At 47.5% G+C, this 25,986-nt stretch overlaps 1 protein-coding gene and 1 non-coding gene across 10 annotated transcripts in view; both read right to left on the minus strand.

Moving 5' to 3' along the window:
- Positions 1 to 544: 544 nt before the first annotated feature.
- LOC143656605 (U6 spliceosomal RNA) lies at positions 545 to 653 on the minus strand. Its single transcript, XR_013162522.1, has one exon. It is a non-coding gene; the product is annotated as a U6 spliceosomal RNA (small nuclear RNA).
- A 4,799-nt stretch (positions 654 to 5,452) lies between these two features.
- FRMD6 (FERM domain containing 6) overlaps positions 5,453 to 25,986 on the minus strand; it is a 254,619-nt gene continuing 234,085 nt past the window's right edge. For 8 of the 9 annotated variants that reach the window (XM_077126768.1, XM_077126767.1, XM_077126769.1 and 5 more), the window contains 6 exons: positions 23,360 to 23,428; positions 20,863 to 21,037; positions 16,984 to 17,319; positions 15,774 to 15,905; positions 10,443 to 10,534; positions 5,453 to 8,503 (listed from right to left, as the gene is read on the minus strand). In XM_077126768.1, coding sequence (XP_076982883.1) covers positions 8,219 to 8,503; positions 10,443 to 10,534; positions 15,774 to 15,905; positions 16,984 to 17,319; positions 20,863 to 21,037; positions 23,360 to 23,428 — 1,089 coding nt within the window. In that variant the 3' untranslated portion in view covers positions 5,453 to 8,218. The remainder of the gene's footprint in view (positions 8,504 to 10,442; positions 10,535 to 15,773; positions 15,906 to 16,983; positions 17,320 to 20,862; positions 21,038 to 23,359; positions 23,429 to 25,986) is intronic. The other variant, XM_077126774.1, reaches the window with a different exon arrangement.

Below are 25,986 nucleotides of genomic sequence, written 5' to 3' on the forward strand. Positions count from 1 at the left end.
TAGGTCTAACTTTGCTAGATCAGTACTATAACAGTGTCGCGTTATTATGATTGTGGAAATAGGGTTCCTTGTGCAGCCATGCCCATTTGTTTATGTATTGTCCAGGGCTGTGTTCATACTGAAATATTTATTATTTGGCCCTTTACAGAAAAAAAATTTGCCGATTCCCACTTTAAATAACTGTTATTGTCAGTATCATTAACAATGGGAATGCTAGAGTATGCTTTGCATCTGGAAGGGTAAATATCTCTTTATTGGGTTTATATATCAAAACATTCTTGGCTATTTCTTGTAATTCACCTTTACAGTGATTTTACATTTAATAAGGTTATTGATGTGGCTGGGTTTAACTCGACCAACTTCCTATTTGTTTTCTTCTTGACACATTTGTTGTTCTGTCTTTCCTCTTTTTTTGCCTCCTTCTGGATTTAGTCATTTTCATGATTCCACTTTTGTCCTGTACCTCTTTGTTTTATTTTTAGTGGTTGCCTTAGAGTGTATAGTGTAGACCTTTAAGTTATCATAGTCCGCTTTTTTTTATCTTAAAAATATGGAACGCTTCATGAATTTGCATGTCATCCTCGCGCAGGGGTCACGCTGATCTTCTCTGTATGGTTTCAGTTTTAGTCTATGTGCTGTCGCGAGAGCAGCACAGTCCATTCTGAAGCAATATTATCCCACTTTACCTATGGTATAAAAAACCTTAAACACTGTGCTTTTAGTTCCATTTCCTGACCTTTGTGCTACTGTGGTTATTCATTTTACATACGTTATACATTTCACAATACATTGTTTTTATTTTTTTGCTATTTGTAAAGATATTCATCATATGAAACAATGTGTTTTATATTTACCATTTCTGGTACTCTTCATTCTTTGTTTGTAGCTCTAGTTTTCCATCTGGGTTTCATTTTCTTCTGGCCTGGAAGACTTCTGTTGACATTTCCTGTGTAGATTTGTTGGTGCTGCAGTTTTTCAGCTTTTGTATGCCAGAGATAGCTTACATTTCATGTTTGTTTTTGAGAGAGATTTTTGCTGGGTATGGAATTCTATGTTGATGATATTTTCCTTTCAATACTTAAAAGATGTTGTTCCATTGTCATTGGGTTAGCATTTCTTCTGGCGAGAGTCTGCCAGCCTCTCAATTGGTGGTGGTTGTTTCTCTGTGTGGAAAGTGTCTTTCTCGCCTCCTGCTGGCTGTTTGTAAGGTTTTCTCTTCATCGTGGATTAGTAGCAATTTGATTATGAAGTGCTTGGAGTAGTTTTCTTCTTTTTTGTTTTTTGGCTGGGGTTTGTTGAACTTATTGGATCTGTGGATTTTTGTTTTCATGGAATTAGGGAAAATTTTAGCATTATTTCTTTAAATATTTTTCTGTTTTGCTCTCTTTTCTCACCGTTCATTCAGGGTCCCCAATTACATACATAATAGGTTACTCACTGAGGCTCTGTTATTTTTTCCTTTTGCTTTTCTTTTACAGTGTGTTTAATTTTAGATGGTTCCTACTGTTATGCCTTCCAGTTCACCCAGACTTTTCTTCTGCAAAGTGTAACCTCTGTTAACCCTATTCAATATGGTTTTTATTTCAGGTATCATAGTTTCATCTCTAGAAGGGTAATCTGAGCCTTTCTTATATCACCGCCTTGTTTCTTTCCCTTCTCTTCGGATTTACTCTTCTGCATTGCCTATTGTTGAATGTCTAAAAACCTTACAATCAAGTTTATTTTTTTTAAGGTGTTTTTTAGGTATTGTTTGATGTGTGAGGCTAAAACTGGTCTTACTCCATCATGGCTGAAATATTTCATTTGGAATTTTGATTAGAATTGACGAGGAATACTGACTTTTACATTATTGAGTCTTTCTAGTATTTTTTACTATTAATTTTCATTTACAAACCCTACCTACCAAACACAAACTACTCCTCCATTCCCTTCCTCCATTTCCTGGTAAACTCTCATCTGTCCACTCGGCCTTTTAATTCCTCCAGTTGATTTTATGGTTTTGCACGGTCAGACGTTATAGTTCAAGGCCTGAATCCAGCTTCATAAACTTTCTCTTTCTAGCATCTTATTCTTACTCTACAGCAGTTCAGGGGTTAAGTCTAAGTAAGACCCCAGCATCTTAGAGTGGTTCCCAGACCTCTCCTTTTCCTCCCACCTCTGAAGACGTGTGGGGAAGGAGGGGCCTGGGACCGGATGCTCGGTGCTGGTGCCCTCCCTGCTCAGTCATATTGCACTGGTGTGTGAGGGCTGTGGGCTGTGGCTGAGCGGGCAGTGCTGGCAAGCCCCATGGGGCCCACGGTGGAAACTGCCTTCAAGTTGCTTCTTCTTGGCATGGTTTGTCTGAAGTTTTTTTTTCTTTCTATTTTTATCTACATCCAGGCGTAGGTGCACTCTGAGAAGTGAAACCTGACGATGGAACGATGGTTTGTTGGGGAGCCCTCATCTGGGTCTGTTACTGGAGTACTGGATTAGTACTGTGGGGTTACCTAATCTACATTCCAGGCTTCTTTGAGAGATGGCTCCTACTGCACAGAGAAAAATTTGTATCTAATAATATCTCTGGTAAAATGGGCATTTGTGGGCTGGTTAGGGGAGTTGGGGACATGTGTTCTAAATGTCAAACAACCAATTTAGAAGCAAACTTGGAACATAATTTTCTCCCAACTTGGGAACTGTCTGTCCTTATGAAATCGTCTCCTGCAGTAATGACATTAATAAGGCGAGGACAGCGCATCTGACCACAGTTGACACAAGACATCCAACCCAACTAGATAGTTGGTTAATTATATCCATATCATGTTTACAGGCATCCAAGCCATCTCTCGAGAATACACAACTCCATCATGTACAATGGCTCATAGCATCTGAGCAGGACTTTTTGCAGGGCAAGCTTCTCCATTAACTGTCTTACGAATCAAAGTACTGGGTAGAATTTAGCTCATTTTCATTATACGTTTGTGTGGGGTCGACTTGTGTGAGGCCGCAGAGCAAGGCAGACAGAACTGTGCAGGAGGAGGCATTCCAGCATTTCGCTGAGTTCACAACAGCCCCGCCCTCACGCTCAGCCAGTCTCATGTCCACAGTGTCCAGGGCCCCAGAAGTGGTGAGTTCAGACTCTGAAACAGCAAGTTCAGTCCTTACGTGGACACAGGCCTCTCACTGACAGCTTTACTGGTGAAAAGAAAATGATGTCATTCTAACAAAATGCAACATACCTGGAAATTGTGGAACTCCACTCCTTCCCACGTATGGATCTCACCAGTTTGGGAGGAACAGCCAGGCTGAGCCACGCTGCAACCCTGCTGCCCATCAGCATCGGTTGTGGAGCTTTTACTGGTTCCCACCTGTAGGCACCATCGGAGAGCAAACAGATCAGGGCTGCTTTTGAAAAGCACTTCCAGCTCATTCTAGCATCAGCCAAGGCTGAGAACTGCTGCTACAGACTCTGGGAGTGGTGTTCATTATGCCAGTTTTTAACATTCTAAGTATTTGTGTACGTTTTCATTCATAATATAAAGTAGTAAACACCTTAGGCTTCCCAAGGATTTCGCCAAGTACGGAAAATTCACCTGTTTTACGATACTTACCCTAGTTGGTGACCAGCTCTGGGATGCTGCTTCCTGTGGCTTTTGAACTCTTTCCTTTTTCTCCCTGCTGCCATACCCTTAGTTTAGGCTTTTTATCATTTCTTTAGTCTTGCTGCCACTTTCCTACCTTCTTCTAGTAATGCTCTTATTATTTCTCTCAAACTCCAAACACGTTTCTTTCCTCTCACAACCTCCTTCAGGCTCCCTGCAGTGGAGAAAACTCAAGTCCTCATCTGGCCTCCAAGACTTCTGGGCATGGGCTGGGGAGGGGTCCAGCCCAGGGGGACTGGGGACGGGCCCAGCCCAGGGGGACTGGGGAGGGGTCCAGCCCAGGGGACTGAGGAGGGGTCCAGCCCAGGGAACTGGGGAGGGGTCCAGCCCAGGGGACTGCCTGCAGGTCCCTCAGCAAGCGCTGCTGCTCAGGACTCCTGGGCCTTTGCCTGGCCGCCTGTGCCTCACCCGTCCTGCAGGAAGCCCCACCAAAGGCACTTGTTCCTAGCAGAGCCTCGCTGAGAGTCCCACTTTCCATCCAACATCCCCGAGGTCTTTCAGCCTCTGCCAAAGCAAGACTGTGCACAGACCTCGTACCTGCCTGCAGGTAGCGGGTGCTCCAGAAACTACCACGTGAACAAACACATCCCATTTATCCTACTATTAGAATTGTGAATGTCTTCCCTATTAGTTTCTGAGTTTTCTTTAAGAGCAGTGGATAACATGGTGCATTTAGTAGAAAAAGCCTAACTTTTGGAGAGATTTGAGCTTCGATCTCAGCTCACTCCACCACCTACCAGCTGTGGGCCATGGGCAGTTTCACCACTTCCTCAGCTGGAAAACGAGGGATAACTTCTTCCTGCAGGGTATGAGGGTTGGAGCAGATGTCTGCAAAGCCAGATGTAAGATGATGATAAAAAGACATTTCTTCCCTTGATTCTGATAAGCATTTGGTTCTTACAATCTACCAGAAATTCTGCAAAGTCCAGGAGTACCTCACTAGAGAAGTTTTTGTTTTGGAGTCTATGCTTCTAAACGACCACATGACTGGTTCTTTAAAAGTTAAATGTTTGTTAGATTTGAAAACCTCCCTCTGGCCTAGTCACCAGGGTACAGCACAGCCATTAACGTAACCCTGCAAACAATCTGTTTAATTATTAGTCTCATGTTACAGTTGAGAAAACAGGAGTAAAGAGAAGGTAAAATCTTTTCAGAATTCTGCCTTTTGACTCCAGGCTCTGGAGTCCTTATGCCACTTTGTCCTTACGTTCAAATTTATGAATGCATGCTTCCATCTGCAACCACCTATTATTGTTTTTTTAATTAAAGCCAACACTTTTTTGTTTTTTTGGGGTGCATGGTCCAGGAATCGAACCCGAGTCTCCCACGTGGAAAACAGCACTCGACCACTGAACCATCTGTGCACCCTGAAGTCAGCATTTTAACGATGACTTTTCAAGGGTATAAGTTGTAATGAAGTAGTTATCTTAATAAGGAAAAGAAAAATGTATTTTAAAAGTACAGTCCTTTCAGTACTGCGATTCAGGACGGAATGCTGGCTTGGCGACCCCCGTGACGCCTCTGACAACATCTGCGATCCCCGGTTCTCCCCTCAGGTGAGAACGTAGAGCTACGTTGCTGGGACAAGAGGGTGAGAGGAACCTGCCTATCGATGCAGGCTCTGGAGTCCCTCTGCCACATGTCCTCCCGTTCAGCTTTGTGAGCGCACGCGCCTACATGCAGTTCTGAAACAATGAAAGGAGCTTGGCCCACGGCGCGTCTTCTGGCCTTACAGGAAAGGAGACCAGGAAAAAGACAGGCTCATCCTCTAATGCTTCTTGCTTAATTGATAACTCTAATAATAAAACGGGCACTTGAAAAGGCAAATAAAAAGTAAATTTATTGACTGCTTATCTTACCTTGAAATGCCTATAAGAAATAATTACAAAATAATGCAGGTTTTTTACACACTTTTGGTACCATCCTGATAAGATGATCCTTTCACAGAAAGGATTATTTACAATTTACGTAGATATAAAGCTCATTGTTGCAAATATAAATGTAAATGTATAGAAGCAATATATACCAAACTGGTATACTCAGTAGCAATGGATATGTAACAAATGCAGAATAAATAACAGCTTTATACTTTTCCTTTTTTTTATTTTTTAAGACAATTTCCAAATATAAAAAGGTAGGTTACTCAAAATGGATTTTCATATACATATATATAACTCTGCTGCAAATACTGGGTGCTGTTCCTTAGCATGTTTCATTTGAAAACCCACAAGACTTTCCACAAACCCAATTAGAAAGAGGATGTGCAAAACCACCAACAATGCTGGTGAAAAACCTGAAGGTCTGATTCTGGCTGAAGTAGACAGAAAAATAAAGAATAAAGCGCAATCTGTTTAATGTTTTCCTCCTATGTTTGCAAGAAACATTAAGTGCTAAGGAAACGCACCACATCATGATCTGGGCTTTTCAGAGTTCAAACTTTACCAGGAACTACGTCTGTAAGAAACGATGGGCTAATTAACGACTTGTAAGTAAAACTATCACTAGATGATGCTTTCATACAGAGACTGAGATGCTTTCTTACTTTCTGGTATGCGAAACTTTGGTTCTTTTAAAGCACTTGATGAAAGCAAGATAATTTCATGACTACACAACTCAACAGAACTTTTTTTTTCTTTCAATGTGTCACGTGAACTATGTGCTCTTTGCACACTGCCCATGTCCAGTCTGTGCCCGGGCACAGGAGGGCAGCACGGGGGCGGACACAGCGGGCACAGGAGGGCAGCACGGGGGTGCAGCGGGCACAGGAGGGCAGCACGGGGGTGGACACAGCGGGCACTGGAGGGCAGCACAGGGGCGGACACAGCGGGCACAGGAGGGCAGCACGGGGGTGTACACGCAATGGGCACCATCTGTTTTATAATACTGACTCCCATGCACGGCTAACACTGCTTCTGTTTGGCTGTACCCTAGATCTATTTCTTTGTTCCCTGAAAACACAATTTTGTATAAAAATATGACTGCTTCTTTAGAAAATAATGTATACCTTTTCTTTTCAATAAAGCCTGGAAGATAGAAAAAATGGTATATCAAAATATGGTAAACAAATGTTGCAAAATACTAAATCATTAAAAACACCTCATAGAAAGACATTGTGCTATGAAGCTCTCTCCTGAAGCGCGAGTGACATTTTTACTGTGCATCAAAAGACGAATGAAGTCTCCTGACTCGGCCTCACTGTGTCTCACAGCAGCACGGCACTGACCGCCTTAAAAATGGCCCTTTCTCATACACTAACATTATCTGCGTGATTTTACGTCAAAATTTATGAAAAGGTACCCTCTGGATCAGTGAGTTTCAATCCTGTTGTATATTAGATCCATTTTGGAACTTTAAATAGAAAAGTCCATTCTATCTGAGTTTTCCAGAGGCTGATTTAACTGGGCTGGAACGGGTCTCAGACACTGTACTTTTCTAAAAGCTCCCCAATAATTCTATTATGCAGCCAGGGTTGAGAATCACAGCAAAAAAGACCTGAGAAAATGGCCATTCTTAACTTTAAATATAGCAACTGATTGTCTGTAGGTATCACCATCTGGGGTGCATTCAATGATGCACCCGAAACACTAAACAAGGAGGCCATGAACACAACGGAGTCGTGGAAGCCAAAACGAAGAGCTGGTGAGCTCTGCACACGTACAATGCCACGGATCTGAATATGTACACCGTGGGCACGTGGTCAGAGCACTTTCAATGAACAGAAACTACCATCTCTATAATCTGTTACTGATAATTAAAACAAACAAAAAAACCCACCCCACTAAGCACAAACATTTTCTGAGATAGCTCCACAGTTTTAAAAGAAACCAGTTCTGTAAACGCCACAGAACGCCGTATGTTAAGAGTACATTCGTTCTGCTTCTCGGACCAGGGACTCCACTGAGCCCTGCAGCCTCTGGAGCGGCAGAGAGCGGCACGTGGCACCGGCCTGGCGTAAGGCGGCATGAGGCATCGCAGCAGGCACGGCCTTCTGGTTATTGCTGAATTCATGTCTTCCTGACTCCGGGCTGGCACTTCTTGCAGGTCTTTGGCTGGCTGGAACCCCATGGTTCTGACCGCTTTGGGACAGGCCTCGTGAGGCGGCGATGGCTATATCCTAGGCAAGACGACTCCTTTAAAAGAAGAGGGAGATGTCGCTCTCCTCCCTCAAACCATAGCATTTCATGAGGGAGTGGTACAGAAAAATCGTAACAAAGAACCCTAACATCTTTCACATGATAAACAATGGGATGTTACACATAATTGAACTGAAAAATAGACAAATGAACAGACATACATAATGGTCCAACAGTCTGAAGGCTTGGTAACCAGTAAAGCATATTTCATTCCCGAGGACCAGGGAGCTTCCTGGCACTCGTGGAGCTGTGCATTTCTGGAGTTCTTTTACCTCTGAGTAGAACTTAAAGTGCAATTGTCCCAAGGCTTTTATCCATTGCAAATATCATAAAGAACTCTGTTCGGGGTGAAGAAAGCATGGCGCGCATAACAGGTGAAGAAGGAGCCCATGGCGTGCACAGCCTCTGGCGCACAAGGCTGCCTGTGCAGCTGCATGTGGACGGACTCTACACAACAAACTCCGGGACTTCATCATGTGTGAGGTCCAGAGAGAAGTACTTGCTGGCTCTTTTGACGGGAAAAGTATCTTGGATATCAATGCATTGCTGAGCTAAGCAGCTGCTGCAATAGAGACCCTCCTCACCCAGCTCATGGCCACACCCAAAGGTGTAGCTCTGAGCCGCGTCCTGGCACAGACCCGCGACACGCAAGCTGTCCCCCTGGTGAAGTCTGACGTCGTCGAGGCTCAGGCTGTGCCGGTCGCTGGAGGTCTTTGGTTTGCGACACACAGTCTGTAAAACAAGGGAAGAAGGGCACAATAACTGTAGAGCACAGACTGAAGCAGAAGAGAAAGACTGCAAAATCACAAAAGATTTAAGAAATCTTATATGTTAGAAAGTGGTTTCCAATGTGTGGTCCCTGGGCCTGGGCCTGTGCAGGGAAATATCCACGCCCCATGCCAGTGGTCACAGCAGCCGACGGCCACTGTCCTTACCATGTGCCAGGCCCTGAGCCACACGCGGAAAAAGTATTGGCTCGTTTTCTCTTCCTGGCAGTCCTAGGGGCAGGTGCTATTATTTGCCCCATTTTATAGATGCTGAGTCACAGCACAGAGAAGTACATGTAACAGCAATCCAGCCATTGCTAGCATTTCAGAAATGAAGCAATTATCTTAAAACATGGCTGTATTGGTAAAGAGACGGTTTATTTTTCAGTAGAAAATCCAGTGTAGCAACACTCTCAGGCTGAGGTTTGTTAAAATTGTAATAAGAAATGGGAAAACAAAGCAATTGTCACTCAAGAAACAGCTTGAAAAATTAGTTCTTAAAAAAGCCAGAATTCTTGGGTAGAGGAAAAACACCACCAGGTGTTCCTGGTGTTGAAAAGGTTGTGGGGCACCAGGGCCCGGCCTGAAAGGGACAGAGCTCTGCCCAGTGTGTCCCCCGCAGGGAGCAGACTTGGGAACTCATTATCCCAAGACACGGCACTGGCTGAAAGTACAAATCAGTTAAAAAATGGCTCAGACAGCTATATGAACAGTAGATACTTGGCAGGTTATTTATGGAAACGAGGCATTCTCTCCCCAACTTCTGCTGCTGACACCACAAAGGACAACCTTGTCAGAATAAAGATCACTTGTGTTAGACGGAGAAGTGCTGGAAGAGAACCGGGTCCCAGCAAATGTCACTTCTGACACCGCACATTTACCAGAAAGCCTGAAACGTGAGCGCCCCTGGGTGTGGCGACCCTTGCACTTGACGGCTTCCCAGGCTCCAACGGGGGTCCACCTGGTTCTCAGCACCGAGCACGAGCGGGCAGGTACACACTCCACCTTGCACTGTGGAACGTGATTCCCAGCTGTGCCCCATCAACACTTGAGTCAACAGCGAGGGGCAGAGCCGGGCTGCAAACCCACACAGTCTGATTCTAGAAGCCTCACACTTAATCATCGTGCTACGACACGGCTTTGAAAATGACTCAGAGTTTCCAGAAAACTTAGTAGATTGACGTTTACATTATGTTTAATTAGACAGAGAAATAAAGGACAGAAGAGAAGAAAGAGGGGGAAAAGTAGGGGGCAAAGAAAAAGTCAGAGATAAAAAACAAGAGGAAGAGGGAGCAAGAAAGGAACACAAAAACAGATTCAGAGAGTCCCAGAAAAAAACACACAAGGAGAAAGAAGGCTCAGAAAATAGAAGCGAACATCAGTTGTAGATTATACCCAAATGGTGAAATCATGAATTCAGAGTATTTTATTTACTGTCTTTTGACATTTTCGATAGTTTTCCCAGTGATCACAGGGTACAAAATGCTCTAGCCTATTTTGAGAGTTCAATCAGAATGGAATACCCAAAGCATGTAAACTTTTCTCCATCACACACCTGAGGAGCCCATGCTGTTGAGAGCAATCAACACACACATGCAGACACGTGTGTGTACATGTGCACACGCACACACATGCATGCATGCACGCACGCGCACACACGCACACACACACACAGAGTTAACCTGAGGCCTGAAGGTCAGAAGCTTCCCACTTATAGAAAGTGTGAAACAAGCCACATAATTTATCCAAATAAAAAATCAACTCAAAGGTACTTGGAACTAGCAAACAAAATGCAAATAACTTCAGAGTAAAACTAAAATGTATTTCATAAGAATCATTCCCACAGGGCTTTAAAGGTTTCCCCTTAAGTATCAAGTATTTAAAACTCTCAATTGTTTTAATACCTGTGGAAGAGAATCAGTGCTCTGGCCACGAAGTCTGACCACTGTTTCTGAGGAGCTCGACGTGGAAGAACCAATTTCTTTCACAATCAACCCTACAGTAAACACAGAAAAAAAAACAACAGAAAATAATAAGGTAATAAGAACAAACCCCTCACGTTCTGACATCTACCACCACCAAGAATGAACGACGAGATTTTAACCATTACTGAAAACCTCACGGTACACTTTAGCGGTGGACAACGGGACGGACACATCCTCTCGTCGAACAGTAAACAGGGGAGTGGGGTGTGTGGGGTCAGAGGATGGGAAGGAGGGCAGGGGTCTGGATTTTCTAAGACGATTTCTAACTGAGCAATAGGATGCAGATGGTGACGAGAGACAGGCTGTAGGTATAGAGCTGCCTCTCAGTGGACGTCGCCCACCCCTCTCCCCACCACCTCCCACGTGGCGCTCGCCATGACTTTAACTCCTGCTCAGTTTCCAGTGTCCAGACTCAACCCCGCCTGACGCCTGGTGAGCACGCATGGGCTGGGGCTCTGGAGCAGATGGGTCGCGGCTGGAACCCGGCCCAGGCGAGTCCTGAGCTCTGTGCTGCAGCCGGTCACTTCACCGCCCGGTGTCTGCTCTGCTCTATGAATGGGGCTCATACAGGCCCCTGCTCCACAGAGATTTCACGACAAAGAGTGACGCCTGAAAGTGCTGACGAGCCCCAGGTCCACAGGCGCTGCCCTCCGCGTTGACGGGGCGCAGAACTGCCACTGCACATCCCACTCGCACGCATCCAAACCGGGAGGTCAGGGAAAGGTCCCGTCCTCACTCACTGCTCAGGCAGGGTTTGCAAATTTCATGGAAACAGAAATCCAGGCCTCACCTTTCCCTGTATGACTGAGTAAGGCACCCAGAAGAAAACATTTCTGAAGGTATAATTACCAACAACAACTAGACATGTACGTGACACCACTGAAAATTTTCCTGAAAACATACGAAATGAGTAAGTCAAGCCCCAGATGTAGAAGCCAAATGGTTTCTTAAGCAAAAAATTTCTGCCTTAGAAAAAAGAACCTTAACTAATGTGGTTCTTATTCAGTCCACAGCTAGTTACCTACGAAAATGACTTTCTGTTTCATACCTTAACTCTCTAGAAACGTCTCATGATGAATAATTCAGTATCTTGGCACATGCCTCGCATATATGAAGTGCTCAATAATTAGTTCAACGGAAACATGAAGTATGAAGGCATTCCTGGTTTCCATGTCGACAGTTTAAAAACTCAATGATTCTTATGTCTGGGGGGTTGGTATACACTGCTTCAATTTTTAGAAGAAACTTAACTTCTAAAAAACATTAAGGTTTTGAACAGAACTTACATCCTGGTGAGCACGTGGAAAGGCCCCTTTGGGGCTGACCATGGCCATGAATTCGACCCCCAGAAAACCGGGTATCAAGTCTCTGTGCTCAGAGCACGGACATGGGTCCCGTAAATTTCAGAAGAAAGGACAGAGTGACATAGGGTTACTCAATCTTAGTGCAATTCTTGCTTTATAAACAATGTTTAAATGCTCAAATCGTAAATAATTTGGAAAATCAGGAAGATGTAGGGAAGAAAATAAAATCATCTACAATTTCATCATCCAGAGAAAAGTTACTAATATTTTAAAGTCCTTTCTTTCTTTTTTCATATACACAGACATTATTTTGTTATCTAAGATCATACTGTTTATGCAATTCATACTGCTTTTGTCACCTATTTTATTAAATACTCAATAGGTTATTAAATATTCTTTGAAAATCTATTTAATGGCTACATAATATTCCATAGAATGTAATTTAGCCACTCATTGTTAAACATTTGGATTACTTATTTTTTTGCTATTATAAATAACAATTCGGTAAATATTTCTACATATAATCTCTTTAAGAACCAAAAAACTTCATTATTATTTAAAAATCACAAAATTAACAATTCTCATCATAAAATATTGAACGTAGAAATGCTTAAGCGAAGGTGAAAGTCTGCTTCCTTCATGTACCTTACCACTGTGCTATGGTGTGTGCCGCTTTAGACCACTTTCCTTCCAAGACAGGCACAGAGACAGCTACACACTTACAATGCATATAGAACTGTGAATTTATGTTTAACATATATCGAAATGTATTTGTACAGAGAAAGTTCAATATAATAAAGCAAATGGGCAAAAGGCAGCAGCACTTGTTATGATAAATCTCAGCAGGCCAAAAGCAACAGGCTGGGGGTGTGCTCTAATAGGAGTGACCCATCACCTTCGCAGGTGTGCTCTAGTAGGAGTGACCCATCACCTTCGCAGGTGTGCTCTAGTGGGAGTGACCCATCACCTTCGCAGGTGTGCTCTAGTAGGAGTGACCCATCACCTTCGCAGGTGTGCTCTAGTAGGAGTGACCCATCACCTTCGCAGGTGTGCTCTAGTGGGACCAGCCCATCACCTTCGCAGGTGTGCTCTAGTAGGAGTGACCCATCACCTTCGCAGGTGTGCTCTAGTGGGACCAGCCCATCACTTTCGCAGGTGTGCTCTAGTGGGAGTGACCCATCACCTTCGCAGGTGTGCTCTAGTAGGAGTGACCCATCACCTTCGCAGGTGTGCTCTAGTGGGAGTGACCCATCACCTTCGCAGGTGTGCTCTAGTGTGAGTGACCCACCACCTTCGCAGGTGTGCTCTAGTGGGAGTGACCCATCACCTTCTCGGGTGTGCTCTAGTAGGAGTGACCCATCACCTTCGCAGGTGTGCTCTAGTAGGAGTGACCCATCACCTTCGCAGGTGTGCTCTAGTGGGAGTGACCCATCACCTTCGCAGGTGTGCTCTAGTGTGAGTGACCCACCACCTTCGCAGGTGTGCTCTAGTAGGAGTGACCCATCACCTTCGCAGGTGTGCTCTAGTGGGACCAGCCCATCACCTTCGCAGGTGTGCTCTAGTAGGAATGACCCATCACCTTCGCAGGTGTGCTCTAGTAGGAATGACCCATCACCTTCGCAGGTGTGCTCTAGTAGGAGTGACCCATCACCTTCGCAGGTGTGCTCTAGTGGGACCAGCCCATCACCTTCGCAGGTGTGCTCTAGTAGGAGTGACCCATCATCTTCGCAGGTGTGCTCTAGTGGGAGTGACCCATCACCTTCTCGGGTGTGCTCTAGTAGGAGTGACCCATCACCTTCGCAGGTGTGCTCTAGTGTGAGTGACCCGCCACCTTTGCAGGTGTGCTCTAGTAGGAGTGACCCATCACCTTCGCAGGTGTGCTCTAGTAGGAGTGACCCATCACCTTCGCAGGTGTGCTCTAGTGGGAGTGACCCATCACCTTCGCAGGTGTGCTCTAGTAGGAGTGACCCATCACCTTCGCAGGTGTGCTCTAGTGGGAGTGACCCATCACCTTCGCAGGTGTGCTCTAGTGGGAGTGACCCATCACCTTCGCAGGTGTGCTCTAGTGGGACCAGCCCATCACCTTCGCAGGTGTGCTCTAGTAGGAGTGACCCATCACCTTCGCAGGTGTGCTCTAGTGGGAGTGACCCATCACCTTCTCGGGTGTGCTCTAGTAGGAGTGACCCATCACCTTCGCAGGTGTGCTCTAGTGTGAGTGACCCGCCACCTTTGCAGGTGTGCTCTAGTAGGAGTGACCCATCACCTTCGCAGGTGTGCTCTAGTAGGAGTGACCCATCACCTTCGCAGGTGTGCTCTAGTGGGAGTGACCCATCACCTTCGCAGGTGTGCTCTAGTAGGAGTGACCCATCACCTTCGCAGGTGTGCTCTAGTGGGAGTGACCCATCACCTTCGCAGGTGTGCTCTAGTGGGAGTGACCCATCACCTTCGCAGGTGTGCTCTAGTAGGAGTGACCCATCACCTTCTCGGGTGTGCTCTAGTGGGAGTGACCCACCACCTTCGCAGGTGTGCTCTAGTGTGAGTGACCCATCACCTTCTCAGGTGTGCTCTAGTGGGACCAGCCCATCACCTTTGCAGGTGTGCTCTAGTAGGAGTGACCCATCCCCTTTGCAGGTGTGCTCTAGTGTGAGTGACCCACCACCTTCGCAGGTGTGCTCTAGTAGGAGTGACCCATCACCTTCGCCGGTGTGCTCTAGTGTGAGTGACCCATCACCTTCGCAGGTGTGCTCTAGTGGGAGTGACCCATCACCTTCTCGGGTGTGCTCTAGTGGGACCAGCCCATCACCTTCGCAGGTGTGCTCTAGTAGGAGTGACCCATCACCTTCTCGGGTGTGCTCTAGTGTGAGTGACCCGCCACCTTTGCAGGTGTGCTCTGGTGAGAATGACCCATCACCTTCACAGGTGTGCTCTGGTGAGAGTGACCCATCACCTCTGCAGACATGCTCTAGTGGGAGCGACCCGCCACCTTCTCAGGTGTGCTCTGCTGGATACCTGGAGGCTGTGACTCTGTGGATCTGACAGGTGGAATTCTGAAATAACAGGTGCCTCAGGCCTGCAGAGGCAGTGCAAGGTGATGGGTCCTGCTCATCTCACATCCGCAGCAGCACAGGGAGAGGCTCCTAAGCACCCAGGGCCATGTACCTGGGAGGGTCAATCCCAGGTGCAGCTGAATCTTTGGCACAGTCAAAACCTTAAGTGGCAGGACAATAAGCACTGAGATCATTTCAGCAGCGCTGGTCCCTAAGGCAGGTTTCCCTAAAGAACAGAGGCTAATTCATGAGATGTGGCAAAAGCAGTTAGACGTGCCCGAGGTTTACAAACAACACCCATACTGCTGCTTTAAAAAAATAGATAACACATTTCATATTAAGAAGCAGTCACAGGTTTACAATGAATGCTTGTTTTCTAGGAGAATTCATCAAATATGTACTTCAAAAGTCTTTTCATGTCAGTTCTGTCTTGACACTTGTTCTGGACTCTTATCCCAGCATAGTGGGGGTGGGTGGGGCACGGAACGGGGGGACAAGACAACCCTGGAGGCCTGTCCTCCGTTACTAGCCATGAAGCATTTGTCCTCTAAGTCACAGGTTTCATCTTGTGTGAAAAGGGGGGGATGGAGCTTCCCTGACCGTGCCCCTTCTGGGGGTATTACGTGATTGTCTGATTACATCATTTAGAACATCAAAACAAAGGCCTATTCTACACCTACCTTTGTCCAAGGCACAGCATAGAGGATGCTAATTCCAGTTCTGGGTGCTTCTCCCCGCACCCTCTCTCCCTCCTCCACAGAAGGCACCTGCAGCTTACGGCACTAGCTCGGAAGGCTTTCAGGGCACCCGCCTCTGAGGCAGACACCCCCCACCCCTCCGACGGCCTGAGGTCCAGGACAACCCGGTGCCTGAGGAGGACAGGTCCCTGGAGAGCTCACCCGAGTGTCCACTGAGCTTGCGTGACGCCAGCATGTCCTCGGTGATGTAGATGCACACGTCAGCACTGACGTCCGGGGACCCGCCAGCCATGTGCTCCAGGTCTCTGGGGTCGTCCACCAGCATCTCTATTTCTGACATGGAAGAAGGAAAAGGCATGCAGTGACCTGAAGGAAGACGGCCACCACACCCACAACCACACTGGAGGGAGGCCGTGCAATGGTTCACACTTAGACAGGTGCCTGCTGAGACCCTTCCACAGGGAACTCCGAGGACAGCTCCCAACCACGTCCTCCCCTTCACAGGACAGCTGTGTGAGCGCGTGTCCTCTAAAGCCTACGATTTACCCCTCATTCCTATTCTTTAAGAAAGGAGAAAAGCTATCTTACCAAAATGCTGTGGCAAAAGCAAACTGAGACTGACGGGCTGTTTGGCTACTATTAAAGCACAAACTGTTGCAACAGCCAGACGGGTGAGCCCATTAAGCGCCCCATTTTCCAGGGCTGCCCACGCGCGAGGCACTGAGTGACTTCATTTGAGACCCAGATGACTCCTATAGTGACTGAACATGTGTTCTGCAATTTGTCTTACTGGAGTCAATACCTTCTCCCCAAACTGAAAGCTATAGTGCTTCTCTGAGAAAGAAAAATAAGAGAGACCCACAAATGCTGGGTTTGGCTGTAGGTCTCGTCTCATCTCCTCTCCTTAGCACAGTAAGTTCCTAGCAGCCAGGGGTTGTATATATTTTATATTACACCCCTTAGTTCATCTGGTCACATGGTAATTAACCAAATATTCTAGGTGTGAATCTTCACAGTCTTACTCATTCACTGATTCTTTCTGGGCAGAAGTTCAAGATGTTTCTGCCACCATGGCGGCAGTCGGCTCTGATGTCCCGACCACCGCCGTATTTCATCTGGCCACCACAGACTCACGAGCTGTAACGTCCATTCGCCTCACGTGCCTCCCCAGGGTCAGACCCAACCACCCGACTCTGCGGCAGCCACGGGCCATGACCAGAGCGATGTTCACAGCCAAACACAAACAGCTCGACCAGACGACCAGGCAGGACGGCAGAACCCCGCTTCTCCTCTAGCACCGCAGCCACTGCTGCCCAGCCGTCCACTCCAGAGAACCAGCATGTGAAAACCTGGGGGAGAACCCGAGAAGGGAGCTGGGGCCAGGGCGGCCACCGGCTCGAGGGTGGCGTACCGTCGTCCTGCGAGTCCTCCTCCAGCCGGTCCTTGCCTCCGCTGTCCACCCCCGAGGTGTGGGAGCTGCCGTGGCTCGTCATGGAGCTGCAGGGCTTCAGCCTGCGGTGGACGGCGCTGCCCGGGCAGCTGTCCTCGGGGCCCGCCTCCCGGGGCCTGGCGTCCGCCTCGATGCCCGAGGTGTGGGAGCTGCCGTGGCTGGCGGTGGAGTGGCGCGACAGGCGCCTGGGCTTCAGGCTGCCCGCGCTGCTCCCGCTGGCCCGCGAGCGCTTCTCCAGCTGCCCCACGTCCAGGTCCAGGCCGTCGCTGATGTAGGACTCGCGGTACTGCTTCTTCTCTGCGTGGCCGGCACGGAGCGCGCCAGCGTTTCCACCCAAGACAGAAGAACAGGGGGTTAGCGGAGACGGGCCATTCTGCACCGACAAGTACACTTTCCACGCGGGGTCCCATCACTGGGGTGGCCACAGCTTGGAGAGGGGCCACGCCTGAAGGTTACGGAGGGAGGAAAAAGCTTCACACCCGACAGAACGGAACCAGTGCTGGGGGTCAGCAGCCCACCTCCTGTCCACGCACTGCCTGTTTCTGCGCTGTGAAGTTCAGTCACTGAGAATAAGCGTTTAGGAACTTTTAGAGCAATTCTGTATTTTGTAAAAGTGACTCTGTATCTGTCCACAGCAGATTAGAAATTAAAAACAAAAAACAACAGCTAGCCCTTCTCCACAAATACTTTCAGCAGCATTGTTCTATTAGACCATTTACTAAATATATTTATGCTAATTCACATTCATTCTATGCAGGCATTAATAGTGAGCCACTGTTAGCTTAGTTCTAGCTGTTGAATACAGTGAAGATAAAACTACTATCCTGAGAATTTCCTTAAAAGAATTCTGAATTCTGAATTTTAGATTTTCATTAATGAAGATTGCTTTCCCTCTACTTAGGGTAAATTAGTGAGGCGTCACCACATCTATTTAAGGAAAAAGAGATTCACTACAGGTTTGGTAACTTATATCCATGTGGCCACTGGCTGGTAAAATTGTTCTTTGATTTAGTATGCCACTACTGCTTTTTAAGGCTGCAAAGACACAATATTGGAAAAACTCCTTTTATCAAACGCTAAGCTAATCATAACATTCAGGCACTAAGTTTCAACTAAGATGCAGGCATACAACTGGCACAAAATATCATTTTTGTGTTTCAGGTCAGAAATTAAAGTAATATTTAGTTTCCTTGCATTTTTAATATTTAAGAGAAATAACACATCAGAACAATAAAAATGGGCTGCATTTGAGGAATGACGCTAATTCAGAAACTGCCAGATAGACAGCCAGGCTCTCAGGGGCCTGCTAATGGATTTAATTGTCCTGTTCCTCGGTTAAGTGAAAACACCACACTCCTGATGCCTGAATTCAGCTCTGCAGGGGGAGCGGGCAGGCACAGAAAGGAACGAAGACGGCCTTCCTGGACGACAACGCGACAAGTGCTCTGAGTGCGCGTTGCGGGCTGGACCCGCTCTGCCCGTGAGGGCGGCTGTGCAGCAGGGGCAGACGTGCTAAAGCTGCCTGCTTCCTGCAGGTCATCAGGGGAGGTGGGGCGGAGAGCTAAACAGGCTTGTGAAATTCCCGCATCAGTCTGTTCACCACAGTTTAAAACAACAGCCATCCTGGGCCCACCGGAAGGCAAGCGCTCGCCAGTGTGTCTTCCCCAGCACCCGCGTAAGCACGTTTCCTGTCAGCGCGTCGTGGGGTTCCACTGGGCTGGTTTCTGTCCCCTGCAGAGCTACGCCGTTAAGACGCTTTACGAACATTTAAGAACCTTCACAACACTCAGGTTATAAGCGGAGGGAAATGCTTGAATAGTCCTGAACTTTAAGAAACGCAGCGTGCGGCCTCTCACCCCAGCAATCCCTGGAGTCAACAGCCCAGGACACGGCTGTCCGTGGTTTCAGTCACCCCTGTCGGAAACGCCCAGTGACCACAGAGCTCTTCAGACGTTATTTCAGAATATAATGCTCTTCACAGGACTTAATAACAAGCTCCAGCTACTGACCAAAGCTGAGTTAAAGAAAAAATTGTTTAATGGTTCAAGACATTTTTTTTTCACTTCTCTTCTAAATCCCATAGACGAATTCCTGCTATTTCTACTATAAAATGCTAAAACAGGGTTTCAGATAAGGTGACTCCCAATGAAATTTAATTAAAAAAATACTGTTTTGTGTTTTTTTTCCTAAACTAATGCTGAGAAAGCAGCTTCTCTTGTTAAAATGATGGCTCCCTTAACGTGGGCAAGAAAAATGAGCTCAGGCCAGGGCTGGCCGAGAGGAAGTCGGTTCAGGCTCTCTTCACCCTGGATGTGCCTCTAAGTGCGCCTTCTCCGAAAGAACACCGAAGACCGGCTCCCAAAGCCCCCAAATACAAGAGCCAACGAAAATCCCCATCATCCCTTCGTTCCCCAAATCCTCTAAGCCCCAGGTGCTCCATGAGCGCCATGCTGGCCCTCAAGAACTCAAGGACCCCTGAGCTCACAGGGGAGACTCCTTAACTCCTTCAGGCCCGACAGGGTTTCCCTACTGTTCACCCAAACGAGGGTGCCGCCGAGGTGAGGGAATACCGCGCCACTCGGGGTGCCCAATTGGCCACTTGGGAATCAGGCAGGCCAGCCCATGACGGGCTCTGCACCTCCAACTCGCCCCTCTGGTTTCCTTGGTGTTCTGCCTGTCTGAGTCCCTCTGAGCATTTATTATGGCAGTGAGTCACTGTGGGGAAGGACGGGCGGCAGCAGGAACCAACACACCTGACAGTTTTATACCAGTTTCTCAGAAGACAGATACAGCTTGGCAGCAGACAGCAGAAAATGATTCATGTTCTTATTGCTACTTAAATTACAATGGACTCTCCAAACAGAGCTCATTTAGATTGAGAGAAATCAATCAGACGCATAAATTTCTATAGGTTTTTTTCTTGTTTAATATAGGATGAGCATTTTTCTTACCTCTGCATTAAAGGTGAGGTCTGAGAGGTCAAGACTTGTTTCAGACACAGCCCTAAGATATCAATCTGCATCCTGACGTTCATGTAAACACCTAAAACCTAATCTAACCTAATTACCACAAAAATCACTGCAAAATGAATTTGCAAAAAGAAACTGAAGGCATTAAAAAACAAGCAAACATGCTATGTAGCACTTTTTGGAGTTGGGGTTTCGGCATGTCTTAACCCAAGGGTGAACTCTTAAGGTACTACTGGAAATCTGGCAGCATTCAACGTGAGAGGGTCAGCCTTCCCCTCCAGGACAGTCACTCCCTCTGGACCCGCACATGACATGGCATTTCTTTGCTTTGTGTCTGAGCAAAGCTGCATGGGCCTGCCTGGCTCAGCCCTCAGATGTAAAGCCCTCTCCTGTTGGCCAGTCTTGCTGGGCCAGACTTGGGAGCCTCACAGCTGTCCTTCAGAGGGGGGTCACGTCTCGGACCCACCTTTACTGTCGTCCATCCTGAGGAATTTTCACCGTGGAAGGAATTCCAGCCTGCCTGTCAATAACTAAACTAAGGCAGGCCGTTATCCTACCTTCAGGGAAGTTCTGCCCTTCACTACACCTTCAGTGGGGACTTTGCAAGAATGTTCAAGTTCAATGTGGGGAGACATTACAGAGACTGTACCCCAGTGGCAGCGCAGGTGTCTGGGACAAGCGCCGTAGCAGGTAGGCTGCAGGCCTTTCCTGGGCCTTCTGGGCAGGGCGAGGATGCAACAGAAATGTGGCTGACTCTGCAGAGGCCCAGCCCCTGTTGCAGGGGCCCACGGCTCTGGGTAATAGCAGCCATAAAGCAGGGGCGTGGGGGGCGAAGGCCCGCACGGGCTCCCCTGCCCTGAGGCTCCCCTACCTTCGTTTTCCTCCAGCCTCCGGATGTGGCGCAGGACTGGCTGCAGGTTCATGTAGAGGCGGTGGCTGTTGCTCAGCAGCTGCAGGAGGTGCCTGGAGCGTGAGGGGCACCCCGTGTAGTAGATGAGCTTCCGGGCAGACGGCAGCCCGTCCGGCAGAATCTCAAACTTCTTACCCTTCGGAAAGAGAGTGTGAACCAAACTCAAGAAGAAAAGAAGCCTCTGATTTCCCAAGGGCCCTCCATCTTCTAGCTAGTAAGGAAAGCTAGATTCAGAAACTGATGCACAGATTTCTATTTAAAAGTTCCTAAGGGAAAAATGCTTTTCTCTTTCAAAAATGTCACGGGACAGCCTATCAGCACGAATTCAGGAAGGCGCCCGGCTGGTCTCCTGTCAGACACTGACCGTGAGAAGCTGAGGGACATCTGCAGTTTCTCAGTCTCATCAGGCCGTATGCAAAACGAGAAGAGAAGGGCCCATCGTGAAAGCATTTCCTAAAACACAATCCTAACATCCTAATTCTGCACACAAGAAGACAAAGTCTGGAATGGGTTACTAGATTCAAATATTCGTTTAGCACTTACTACACACCAAGCCTGCCTAGAGCTGAGAAAATAGCAGTGAATAAGACAGACAAGGCCCCAGCTGCAGGAAGCCCCACCCGGGTGAGTGAGACCGTAAATAAGCTTATGAAAATAATTATAGTTTGTGATCAATTCCGGAAAGGACATAAATAGGGATCTATGAAAGTGAACAATTCAGGAAACCTACTTGGGATTTAGATAAAACTTCTCTAGCTGAACAAAAGAGGGAGCTGTAAGTTAGAGGGACAACAGATGAAGCAAAGAAATGAGAAAGAAAAAAACAACTATCACTAGAAATACAAAGACTCTCATTTTAAAAATAAGTCTAGGACTGGCAGCATAAAGTATCAAGTCGAGGGGGAGGGTTTGGCAAAGTTCCCTACTAGTTATTGGGTGTTACGAATTCCTTTAACTTTCCGAATAATGAACTGAGCAAGAGGACTGAAAAAGGAGAGAACTACTCCAGATGCAAAGACAGCCAGGCGGGGAAGGCAGAGCAGTGAGGCAGGCAGTCCTAACCACACGTCTCACTGGGCACAAAGAAAAAGGGGTTGGGGTGGATTCCAAACGCCAAAGTAGCAATAACTGACATTCCCTGAGCACTGAGCATGTATTAACTCATACTATCTTCACAACAAGTCCGTTTTAGATTGAAGAAACAGAGAGAGTGAGAGAGAGAGAGAGAGAGGTGTGTGTGGCACAAACAGTTGGGCTGGGCTGGCCACCAAAGGATCGCTGAGAAACCTGTGAAATCGAGTTTCAGTTTCTACCTCACACCCACAAATTTATATTTTTAACTCCTCAGGTAAGGTTCACGCACAACTAGACCCAGAAACCACCGAGCCCCAGACCCTGAAAAACTCAACTACATAAATGGATTTAATCACGACCTAATTTGGAACAAGAAAGGAGCGAGTGAGCTTATAATTTGCGCATTTTCAAGGACCTCAGATCCTTTTGCAAATTGCTGGATAACAGCGAGCCAGCGAGGAGGCGGCTGGTCAGTCCCATTTGATGCCCGAGTGAAGTGAAATGAGATCAGATTGAACGGTGCCCGTGACAGCAGACGCCCGTCCTGACTGGCACGGGTGCACAGGGTCAGTGCCTGCGCCTTACATGGCAATGCGCCCTTATCCATGCAGCATCTTCCTCACACGGGGGAGGAGCGAGGGCATAAACCCTGAGCGCCCTCCTTTCTTCCTATGTGCATTTTCCCCAATAATTTCTGAACAAAGCAAAATTATGTGTTTCTAATGACCACTAAATGTATACACTGCTAACTAATTCTTAGAACCCTATCAAAAAATGGATATAGCTGACAAAGTAGAGAAATGGTTGGGAAAAATCAAGAATCTGTTCTAACAAAAGAAAGTGCATCATTCTTAATATTCTAAAAATAAAAGTTCTTTTTCTGTTAAGAATTGTAGACCTTTCTTTATATGATGAGTTTCAAATAGCCAAGTACTCACAGAAACCTCTTTTTATAACACTCTTTATTCTTTGCTCAAAAGAAAGGACTTTCAAACCGACCAACCTCCACGCTGAGTCGTTCATCCTGTGATTATGCTGTTTGCTGATCCTTCAGCTGTAGGCTTTCATAATAACCCCATCTCATTTTGTACTTTCCCCTGAATTTCTTCTGCAACTAGAGTAGCTTAGGGTGGTGTGGTAGGGGTGCAAATTAAACCATAATTCCTCTTGCTTTAAGATTCTTTGATTTTAAGTTCACTAATTATACAAGCAACGATTGTAGCACACTCAGGAAATATAAGAGCTAATCATCTGCAACTGCGATTTTTGAAAAATATCAACTTTCGTGCCTGAGACAATATTGTTTAAAAAAATAACCCACCAAACACCCCCAAATCTACAAGAATAACTAAAGAATTGTTTTTTTTAGTTATTTTAAACTTACCACAAACACCAACTTTCCAACATTTGTCCAGGGGAAATCATAAAGTAACTGTTTTTCTTCATCTAAATTCTGTGAAAGAATCATAATGCATAATGTCAGAAAACTGACAGATACTCTAAAATAGTTCTGAATTCTATTCCAGAAAACTAAAACACAATATTAAAATCTAAAAGAGGCTCCCAAGCTCTCTGGTGAAGGGCAAGCAGAAATGAAAAGACCAGAGATACAATCTGGCTGCACTAACTGGTCTTTCAAAGGCCATCTTTTCCCTTCTAGCCTATCCCTAAATTTATATAAAAAGTCGGAAGAACTCGGTGATTCAAACGATGTGACAAAGCACTTTCGTAACTGGGTATTTCACCTACATCAGAGATAAGACATCCTTACCTCCTTACTGTACCTGCCAGAGGTTTACCTCCCCCTGCTGACTGACGGAGGATAACACCTCCCCCCCAGAGTGACATTCACTACTAGTCAAGAGACAAGTCTTACTAGAAAAGAGAAATGGGAATTAAAACGTCTGGTCAGGCACCATACCAAGATATAATTTTTCTTTCCAAAGTTATGAGTGCTCTAGAGGATTAAAAAGAATATTTAAATTCACTGACACACACATAGAAATTTTTCCATATTAATGATCCTTTAATCACTTGTTAAAAATGAACCTGGGCTATTCCTTGGGTTGCTTTCTCTGTTACACGGCACTTATTTCTGCTGTGGTTCAGAAGAGTCACTTCATCTTCTGTGTTAGAGAAATGAAATGATGACCAAATGGCCAGAGACAGACCACACAGGAGTGCTGGGATCACCGGTAAGACACAGGAGTGCCGGGACCATCAGTGAGACACAGGAGTGCTGGGACCGTCAGTAAGACACAGGTGTGCCGGGACCATCAGTGAGACACAGGTGTGCTGGGACCATCAGTGAGACACAGGTGTGCCGGGACCATCAGTAAGACACAGGAGTGCCGGGACCATCAGTGAGACACAGGAGTGCCGGGACCGTCAGCGAGACACAGGAGTGCTGGGACCGTCAGTAAGACACAGGAGTGCCGGGACCGTCAGTAAGACACAGGAGTGCTGAGACCATCAGTGAGACACAGGAGTGCCGGGACCATCAGTGAGATACAGGTGTGCCGGGACCACCAGGAAGACACAAGAGTGCCGGGACCATCAGTGAGACACAGGAGTGCCAGGACCATCGGTAAGACACAGGAGTGCCGGGACCATCAGTGAGACACAGGAGTGCCGGGACCATCGGTAAGACACAGGTGTGCCGGGACCATCAGTGAGACACAGGAGTGCCAGGACCATCGGTAAGACACAGGAGTGCTGAGACCATCAGTGAGACACAGGTGTGCTGGGACAGTCAGTAAGACACAGGTGTGTCGGGACCATCAGTGAGACACAGGTGTGCCGGGACCATCAGTGAGACACACGTGTGCCGGGACCATCAGTGAGACACAGGTGTGCCGGGACCACCGGTGAGACACAGGTGTGCCGGGACCATCGGTAAGACAGGAGTGCCGGGACCATCGGTAAGACACAGGAGTGCCGGGACCATCGGTAAGACACAGGAGTGCCGGGACCACCAGTGAGACACAGGTGTGCCAGGACCACCAGTGAGACACAGGTGTGCCGGGACCACCGGTGAGACACAGGTGTGCCGGGACCACCGGTGAGACACAGGAGTGCCGGGACCACCGGTGAGACACAGGAGTGCCGGGACCACCGGTGAGACACAGGAGTGCCGGGACCACCGGTGAGACACAGGTGTGCCGGGACCACCGGTGAGACACAGGAGTGCCGGGACCACCGGTGAGACACAGGAGTGCCGGGACCACCGGTGAGACACAGGTGTGCCGGGACCACCGGTGAGACACAGGTGTGCCGGGACCACCGGTGAGACACAGGTGTGCCGGGACCACCGGTGAGACACAGGTGTGCCGGGACCGTCGGTGAGACACAGATGTGCCGGGACCATCGGTAAGACACAGGAGTGCCGGGACCGTCGGTAAGACACAGGAGTGCCGGGACCGTCGGTAAGACACAGGAGTGCCGGGACCGTCGGTAAGACACAGGAGTGCCGGGACCGTCGGTAAGACACAGGTGTGCCGGGACCGTCAGTAAGACACAGGAGTGCCGGGACCATCGGTAAGACACAGATGTGCTGGGACCGTCAGTAAGACACAGGAGTGCCGGGACCGTCGGTAAGACACAGGAGTGCTGGGACCGTCAGTAAGACACAGGTGTGCCGGGACCGTCAGCAAGACACAGGAGTGCCAGGACCACTGGTGAGACACAGGTGTGCCGGGACCATCAGTAAGACACAGGAGTGCCGGGACCATCAGTGAGACACAGGTGTGCCGGGACCACCAATAAGACACAGGTGTGCTGGGACCGTCAGTAAGACACAGGTGTGCCGGGACCATCGGTGAGACACAGGTGTGCCGGGACCATCAGTGAGACACAGGTGTGCCGGGACCATCAGCAAGACACAGGAGTGTCAGGACCATCGGTAAGACACAGGTGTGCCGGGACCATCAGTAAGACACAGGAGTGCCGGGACCATCAGTAAGACACAGGTGTGCCGGGACCACCGGTGAGACACAGGTGTGCCGGGACCAT

Source organism: Tamandua tetradactyla, chromosome 14 (genome assembly GCF_023851605.1).
Source record: "Tamandua tetradactyla isolate mTamTet1 chromosome 14, mTamTet1.pri, whole genome shotgun sequence".
Taxonomy (NCBI): Eukaryota; Metazoa; Chordata; class Mammalia; order Pilosa; family Myrmecophagidae; genus Tamandua; species Tamandua tetradactyla.